Below are 8,669 nucleotides of genomic sequence, written 5' to 3' on the forward strand. Positions count from 1 at the left end.
TTGGCTTAAAGGCATGGGTGTAAAACTTGATCATGTCATGGGCTGGATCATGACATATTGCGATGTTTTTTGCCTTTGTGGAGCTGGGGTGGGCGTGGCCTGCATGTGACTTATCCAGCTCGCAGGCCGCCAGTTTGACAGGCCTGGCTTAAGGTGTGAACCCAACTAGAGTAGCCTATCCAAACCATGGTTTAGCATTATGCACAAATCTAGCAATATGAAGTGCTCCCTAAACACAGAAACCCTTGAACGTTGAACATCACTAGAGAACAACTCCTAAGGCTGGGACTCTGGGGAATTTCGCACAAGAATGGCACAGGTACAGCATAGCACTGCTTTCAGGCACATTGCTTTATTGAATTGTACAATGAATCAGCCCAATCCCTTGCTCAGCAACCTCCCACTTCAAAATAAAACGATGCCACTGAAGCTGCACCAGGAGGTTGGCCACACCAGGAGGAGCTCAACGCTTCAATGTTTTGGTTTCTTTGGTCTCCGACACCACTTTGCCATCCACTATTTTGGTGGAGTGAATCTTCTGAGACACTTGCATGGTGCTTTCCAGTAAAGCATCTTTTAGGCTGAAAGAAGAAAGATATGGGTAATGAACAAAAATCCCTTTCCACATTTGATGTTGGAATGTAATTATCTCACATATATCACTGGTTTAACTTGATAAGTTCCAAGCTGCATATTTTGGGCAAGAAACAATTGGATTCTCTTGGATAAATTGCTGTATACATTCTACAATGTTAAAGCACATTATCCTAAGATAACATTTCCTGCTAGGCATGTTAGAATAAGTGGTAATTATAACCTCAAGGTACTTGGAAGGCATCAAGTCGAGGCAGGCTGCAAAAAAGCAACATTACACTTTGCATGTCATGCTGAAAACACTGTAAATATCAATTTGTTCTTTTCAGGCCCAGGTGTGACTGATTTTGGCATGTAAAGGATCCGTATTACAAAGCCAAATCTACCATTAGGCCATAGCAGTGTTTTTCAACCATGGCAGCTTTAAGATATCTATCTGGCCTGGGAGTTCTAAGAGTTGAATTCCACATATCTTAAAAATTGCTAAGCTTGAGAAACATTGGACTATAATATTAAAAAATGACCTAGACATAGCTACTTTCAAATATTCCTAACATTTCTGCTGAATTATCGTAGTTTCTCAAGGGTAGAACTAGGGCTACCGTACTTAAAAAATTAAATTCAATTCAGTTGTATGTGTCATATTTCCTTTCACAAGTTTAGTAAAAATTGTTTCAGAGCTTATTAGAGAGATGGATACACACATGTGTAAGGGCAATCTAGGCCAGCAATTCTACACATTACCTAAACTCAAAATTAATTTAAGTAGGCACAGAATATGTCAATGGATTTTTTTTAGTCTTAAAAACTGACTGAATACCTGTAAGCATAACCATCCTTCATAGAAAAAAATGGCTTTGTTTCTATCACAGCATATCAGATTGTTTGGTAAAACTGATTGGTGGGTCTTAGAATATGAAAGCTGAAGGATTACGCTGAATGATTTGTTTAGCTCCCTAAGCCAATATGACCCATGATAAGGAATGGCACAATCAAAACCACCAGAGGGAACTTATACAAGATCAAAGCAATCAGCTCAGTCTCTCTGTCTATTCTAGTCCTGAAGAGGCTACAAAAGGGGACAGGCTTACTTCAATTCCTCTCCGCCCTCCAGCAGATTCCTATAGGTAGCAATCTCTGCTTCCAGCTTGTCTTTGATGTTTAACAGAGCCTGATAGTCATCTGCCTGGCGCTGGACGTCATTCCTTAGCTGTGCCAGTTCAGCTTCTGTCCGCAGCAGGATTCCATTCAGTTGTTCTATTTGCATTGCATAGCGAGACTCCACTTCATGCAGGTTGCCCTCCAGACTGGCTCTCTGTAGGGGGAGGGGATGACAGAATAAGAAGGAATCAGGATCGTGGGTTTGCTAAGCCAAAACTCTTTCTGGTCTGAGGTAGCATTTCCATGCTGCAATATTCCTCACTATGCCCCGTGTGATCATTTTGCTTCATTCATGAATCACCCATCACTTTGTGGAATAATTCTACATCTGCTTGCCTTCTTCTTTCCCAATCCCAATCTAACTCACTCAGTGTTGCGTATTGGTACTGCAGCAGCTCTTTGGTCACTGAACAAAACAATATCTGACCAAGACTCAATATCATTTTAAAAATTGGTTTCAGTGTTGGAGACATCGGAAGCCAAAATTAAGACTTAGTAATTTCATTTGCACAACACATTAAGTAAGGTTTGTTTGATTTAGCTGATTAAGTATGTCCATTTAACTGCAACTAATTTGATTAGCTATGTTTGAAACAAATCACAGTTTGGCATAATGTGTGAACCCCAACAAGGTCCTTAAGCATGCATTTTCTTCATTCCCATAAAATAGCCACCTCCATCTTAATATTGTTAAGGGATGCTGGAAGACAACCATTATCTAAGACATTATTTATGTCCATACCAGCTGGTGATAATGCAAGTTGTACACCCCAAACCCCTGCAAAAGACTGATTTTCATGGAAGCTCCTGCCAACATACCACATTGCGCACAGATTCTAGTTCAATTTCCAATGTTTGGACTGTGCGTCGCAAATCCGTAATGGTGGTACGAGCCGTTTCAATTTCTTTGGTATTTTGATTGATGATGACAGTGCTCTCTGAGATCTAAGGAGAAAGTGTGAAAGCAGATTATGTTACCATCTGAAGCTCTCTCTTGGCAATACATTTTGTGGGGCACATAAGGAGTTAAAGAGGTCAGCATGGACCTGTCTGTTTTAGGAGAAAGCCAAGAGAATGAGCTCTTCTACCTACCTGCTGGCCCCAATACTTGTCCAAATCCTCAAGATTCTTCTGAGCCAAGGTATCATACTGCGCACGGATCTCTGTCATTATCTTGGCCAGATCCTGTGATTTGGGAGCATCTACCTCCACGGTCAGACCAGAGTTGGCAATCTGGGTCTGCAAGTTGGTGACTTCCTAAAAGTTATAAAAATAGGAGCATTTGGGTTAACTTTAAGAGTTGAAGAGACAGCCTGGAATGATGGCAATCCATGATTGGTTGTCAGCTCTCTTCCACCATAGGTTGTAACTAACTCCCTTCCCCTTAAACTACTGGCACTGTATTTTCTACACTTCAGTGCCCAGTGCCAATAAAGACTTACATCTTGATGGTTCTTCTTCATAAAGATCAGCTCTTCCTTGAGGGCCTCGATCTCACCCTCCAACTGCAGACGGCTCATGTTGGTGTCATCAATGACTTTGCGGAGGCCAATGATGTCACTCTCCACTGACTGGCGAATAGCCAGTTCAGCCTCAAACCTGGGCAGCGGGAAAAGGCAGGATTAGGTTCCCATAGTAATTGGGTTTGTGAAGCAAAAGTGCTGTTGGGTATTATGCTGATGACCATGGGTTACTGAGAAAGTACCAGAGCTTTATAGAAGCTGTATCCCAGAGAGGGAAATGGAAAAATAGCACAACTAGATGCAAAATTCTGCTTTCTGGTATTTATAAACAGCTTCCCGTCCTTTTGGCTACAAGCTTGAAATTATATGAATAAGGCCTAACATTTCAGAAAAATAAGAGAGGCACGAGTAAGGTTTATATTGATTTGGTCTTTTGTGCTCTTGCCCCTCTACCATATTAGCAGCATCAAAATAAATATAAGCTGAGAATAAGAGAAAAAATATGTAGAACTCGAGAGGCTGCACAAAGTCCCTGATTTTTATCATTTATAAACCCTTTCATGACATAAAAATATAGCTTTTGATTTGTATTAGCCTTTCTTTTTCTAAAAGCTTTCCTTATTCCTTTAAACTTGAGTTGTAACCCAAACTAGCTGGAAGAACATAAGATTGCCTAACCCTGTTTTGCCTATTAAGGCTTGGGTTGTTCCATGGGCTGCTGGACTGGATTCCAGAGCCAGTTAGTGAACTGGGATGAAAACACTCACTTGACACGGAAGTCATCGGCAGCCAGGCGAGCATTATCAATCTGCAGGACAATACGAGCATTATCCACAGACTGATCGTAGATCTGAGGAGAGGAAAGGAAGTACACATGGCAGATTCATAAATGTGAAATAAATATTTGACTTGCCAATCAGAAAAAAGAAATTGGGCAATCTGGCAGGGCAACTTTAATAGCATAAAATAATTCGCAGAAAGCCTCTCCCATACAGACCCAATGGACTCAGACCTGTGCCCATCCAGATTCTACAAAAAGCAAAATCTTCTACAGCAGTTGCTAAACCCCTCTTCTCCATACATTCTTGGACGGAGATTCCCAGATGGGATGGGAGAATCAAAATATCCAGATACTACTTTCCAGGCTTTATAGTAACCAAACCTGAAACTTCCTCTTTGTTTTTTTAATTTTATTTAGGGAAGGCTAGTGCAATCTGAACCTACAGGTTTTCAGCCAGCCTACAGAGCTTCCATTGTTTGCCTAAGCCATCCCAGGTGCAACTCACCTTCCCAGTTCCCAAGGCAACCAGGAGACCAAGATTCTTAAAGGAGAAACTGCCTGCTTTGATCAAGCAGCTTCTCAGGTGCCTTCACTTTTCCTAATTTGTGTCTCCAAGAGACCTGGGGTCCCAGGGACTGAAGCACCCAGAAACCACGGGTTCTACTTCCAGGCAATATTGCAACAAATCTGTAAATTAAAGTACTTTGAGCAGGCCAGGGAAATACTGCATTCATTATGTAAAGTTTTCAAACTCACTAATTTTGCTGGGCTCTACAGCTGCTTTTCGAGGGGTAGGGAGAAGATATGAGGGGATCGTTCCTTCAGAAAGTCATTTTCACCCCTTTGTTCTTCTCATGGAGGTTGAGTATTAATAATTTTTCTGGGACTAGAAACTGATATTTTTTACTGTTGCAGAACAATGTCCAATTTATCAGTTATTCCTTAGCAACAATAATATAAGGCAAATCCTTAAGGTCCCAAAGAAGTACACATGGGCTCCCTGTCCCAAGTAATTTGTTGGTTTGGGATTGATTTTATGATGGCAGCCATTTTGTGAATAGGCAAGCCAAGCCTTCCACGGATGGAACCCAGAACATCCAAGTCATGCTGATAAAATTTCAGATGCATGTCCGCTTCCTCTGTCAAGAATTTGGAAAATCTTAATTCAAGTTTGTTCACAGAATTTGCCAATGTCCCCTAGGGGAGCTTCCATGCACATCTAACTTTATTGCCACAGACCTTGAATAAAGTGGCCACATACAGAAGTGAACGGGGCTCCTGTGTCTTAAACAGCTGAATGGAAAGACTAATTCAGCAGCTATTAAAGATGCTGAAGGAATTCTGACATTTACAGGGGCTGGCTTCTAAATATGTAGAAGTGCGGCCATGAGCCCCCAGAACATCCGCAGGGCTCAGTAAAACTATAAGATTACAATCTCAGTTAAGTATCCTAATAGTGGGGTTCATTGAATTTCCAATGAACCAGATAACCAAGTGGTTTTCTTATTTGACCTGCCAGTAAAAACCAATTTTCTATTGCTAATTGATTAGGGGGAGAGAAGGGATGTGGAAAAAAGATAAACAGGCTTAGCCTGTTTTTATTTAAATAGCCACTTGCCCTCAAGTATTATATAGGAAAAGTCAAGATTGCTCAAAACAACCTAGTAGAAACAGTGCTATTGTCTTCATGTTCCTTTAAGGGATTCCTACCGCTTTTTGGCTGGCTGGCTAGAATGGGGAGAGAAAACTGCTTACAAAGGTCATGGCCAGGCTTTGATCCGATTCAGCAGGCCTAGCACAGTTATGATCCTTCCTTAACTTCTAATGAATTTGATGGGCCATATATCATGCATGTAACAGCATTCCATTTAGTCATGCCGGCCACATGACCAGAGACATCTTCGGACAGCGCTGGCTCTTCGGCTTTGAAATAGAGATGAGCACTGCTCTCTAGAGTCGGGAACAACTAGCACATATGTGCTAGGGGAACCTTTACCTTTATATCATGCAATCTTTGAAAGTACAAAATAGGTGGAATCTAAGGCTTTTTAAAAAAAGGGGGGGGGGAAATTGTACTCTTTCCCATATATTCATGGGAAAAGCCATTTAAAAGCCACCAGCCACGGCTTTTAAGAAACCTATTGTTTCTAGCAGACAAAATAAGGGTTCTCTGGAGAATTGGGTATATTCCAGGCAACCATACCTTGAGGTATAACCTAACAAGAGTTTAATTCTGCTCTCTCCTGGTAACAGATCTGCCAGGTGTTACAGAATGGACTTTAACTCATAAAAAGGCCCCCATGCATAAAATGGCATACCTGGCTTTGATACGGTGTCAGGTGTTACTTAAAAAAAAAAAACAGAGCAGGTAGGAATTGGAAATGTTTCTAAAAAATGCTTCTCAGAAGAAAGAAGAAAAAAAAGAAAAGAAACCGAATCTCTTTCCCCCAGGACATTTTTATTCTACTTTTTGCAGCTGCACCACACCCTCTAACCAGCTCTCTTGCTTTTTGTGCCATATATTTGACCTGAACAGGTGCTGAAGCTTTTACCGTTATCTTTATTCCCTTTAGTCTGCTAAATGATTTTACACATACATAAAAATGATTCACAAGAACAAAATCCTTTAATCTACTCAGTCTTTAACAAAGCTCTTTTGAATTCTGTAAGGAAACCACCATTTGGAACATTCCTGTAAATTGAAATTCTTTTTTTTTTCAAAACCACTGTTTACCCAGCCCTTCCCAACCTGGTGCTCTTCAGAGGTATTATACAATGAAAGTCTCAAAATCACCGAAGTTAGCTGTTCTCTTCCATTGTTAGGTCTGGAATGAATGAGAAATTTGTCTATTTCTCCCCAGGTTGGCCTATTCTTTCCTGCTTGGCATTAAGCTGCAGGAATTTTAACTCTTTACCTGGAGGCAGGGAACTCTCTTTACCTGTTCAAGATCTATCCCAGGGTTTAAGATGGCCTAGTGATTGTTCTTTGACCCTCTGAAAATAAAGTCATACTTTTTCATTCCTCTACAATGCTCTAGAGAAGTTCTATATTACAGGCATTGTGGAACTGTAAATGGGTGGGTGGGACAAAGCAACTGGTTCTATTCCTTAGACCTTCAACCCAAAAGGACGTATCACAAACGTTAGCCTGTAGTAAGATGGGCGGGCCAATAAATTCAATAAATATCAAATGAAAAAAGGAGGCATGGCAGAGGAACATAAAATGCAAGGATAAGAGATGGAAAGGTGAAAACTTTTTTCACAAGGGCAGGAAAATGGATACCTCTGAAATGTTCTAGAGATGTTAATTGTATAGTAGGCTCCTTGTTGCAAAGTGTTGTTGGATGCTATATTTAATATTTCCCAATATAAAGTACATTGAATATTTCAGCAAAACACAATAAAATGAGCCCCCCCCCAATTTATACACAGGCTGTGTTTCAAGAAAAACTCCACCACTCCTCAGGTATGCAGGTAAATTCTACACAGGTGTGAACTTTTGTCTCCATTCAAACTTCAGAAGGCAAACATGGGAGGTTCCTCCCACATTGAGTCGTTAGCCCACAGCCAGTAAAACTACATTAGTTTCTTCTAGTAAACCATTAACCTGTGAAAGCAAGCCGTTGAACTCTTGAGTAACAACTGCTTATCAGCTAAGGCAATTAGGAAGAAAATTTATTTGTGCTGGATATCTTATCCACATTCCCTTTATCTTTGCTCCCCTTATTGTCTCTCTCTCTTGATAAAAATAATACGTGCAAAATGTGTGTACTTAAAGGGGCCAGAAGGACAAAAGGTGTGCCAAGTCAGAACTAGGGCTTGAAAGTGGGCAAAGACAATATTCCCAATTTCAGAAACAGTTTCACTTTCTATTTGGAGGGGCCTCTGAAATCATCATTCTACTAAGAGTTAAGGTGCTTATTACCTCGGTGCCTCCCCAAGAGGTTTTCCTCACCTGGTTCTTCAAATCGTCGATGATATCAAAATTACGGCCCCAGTCTCGGGTGCTGGGCCCTTTCTTCTCCATGTACTCTCGGATCTGGATCTCCAGCTGCCGATTATCGGCTTCCAGGCTGCGCACCTTATCCAGGTAACTGGCCAGACGGTCGTTGAGGTCTTGCATGGTTTCCTTCTCGTTCTGGACCACCCCGGAACCGGAGAGGTGGAGGCTGCTGCTCATCCCTCCGTAGCCCCCTCCATAGCTTGAGCTTCCTCCGTAGCCCCCTCCATAGCTTGAGCTTCCTCCGTAGCCCCCTCCGTAACTTGAGCTTCCTCCATAGCCACCTCCGTAGTTTGAGACTCTGGAGACAGAAATTCTCGAACCAGAGCCGCCGGCTCCAGCGTACACGCTGGCCGCGCTGCCCCCGGTGCCAAACTTGAGTGGCCTAAGGGAGGTGGAGTAGACGGTGGACTTGGAGAAACTCATAGTACCTGCGAAGACGAAGAGCAACAGTGACCAAAGGGAGGGGAAAGAAGCTGAAACGCACAGCCTACCTCTGGCTTTTATAGCCAGGAGCAGGAGCAGGGGCGGGCCCAGCCGGACCTACCTCTCCCACTTGTGCCTTGTGCGCTGAGCTTGGAAGGCGCGGCCAATCCAAACTCTGAGCTCTGCAAACTTTTGCTTTCTCGGATTTGCGGCTTGGCGCTTGGCCCACTTCCAGAAAAGCCGC

General features: G+C 42.2%; 1 protein-coding gene across 1 annotated transcript; it reads right to left on the reverse strand.

Annotated features, from left to right (window-relative positions):
- Window positions 1-341: 341 nt before the first annotated feature.
- Window positions 342-8,459, reverse strand: KRT18 (keratin 18). Its single transcript, XM_070938013.1, has 7 exons — window positions 7,955-8,459; window positions 3,986-4,068; window positions 3,198-3,354; window positions 2,848-3,012; window positions 2,575-2,700; window positions 1,686-1,909; window positions 342-581 (listed from the first exon to the last, which is right to left on the reverse strand). The coding sequence occupies exons 1-7, from the start codon at window positions 8,423-8,425 to the stop codon at window positions 464-466; spliced, it is 1,344 nt and encodes a 447-aa protein (XP_070794114.1). The 5' UTR covers window positions 8,426-8,459; the 3' UTR covers window positions 342-463.
- Between the last annotated feature and the right edge of the window lie 210 nt (window positions 8,460-8,669).

The sequence above is a fragment of the Pituophis catenifer genome, unplaced genomic scaffold (assembly GCF_029215685.1).
Source record: "Pituophis catenifer annectens isolate HBS135680 unplaced genomic scaffold, rPitCat1.0.hap2 SCAF_2, whole genome shotgun sequence".
Classification (NCBI taxonomy): Eukaryota; Metazoa; Chordata; class Lepidosauria; order Squamata; family Colubridae; genus Pituophis; species Pituophis catenifer.

What these genes read in the sequence shown, in the direction of transcription:
- KRT18 (XM_070938013.1), bottom strand. Translation starts at nt 8,425, where the DNA reads ATGAGTTTCTCCAAGTCCACCGTCTACTCCACCTCCCTTAGGCCACTC. An exon ending in TCGACGATTTGAAGAACCAG is followed by an intron (nt 4,069 to 7,954) that starts GTGAGGAAAACC and finishes TCCTCTCCTCAG; the next exon opens with ATCTACGATCAGTCTGTGGA. An exon ending in ACAAGTATTGGGGCCAGCAG is followed by an intron (nt 2,701 to 2,847) that starts GTAGGTAGAAGA and finishes CTTTCTCCTTAG; the next exon opens with ATCTCAGAGAGCACTGTCAT.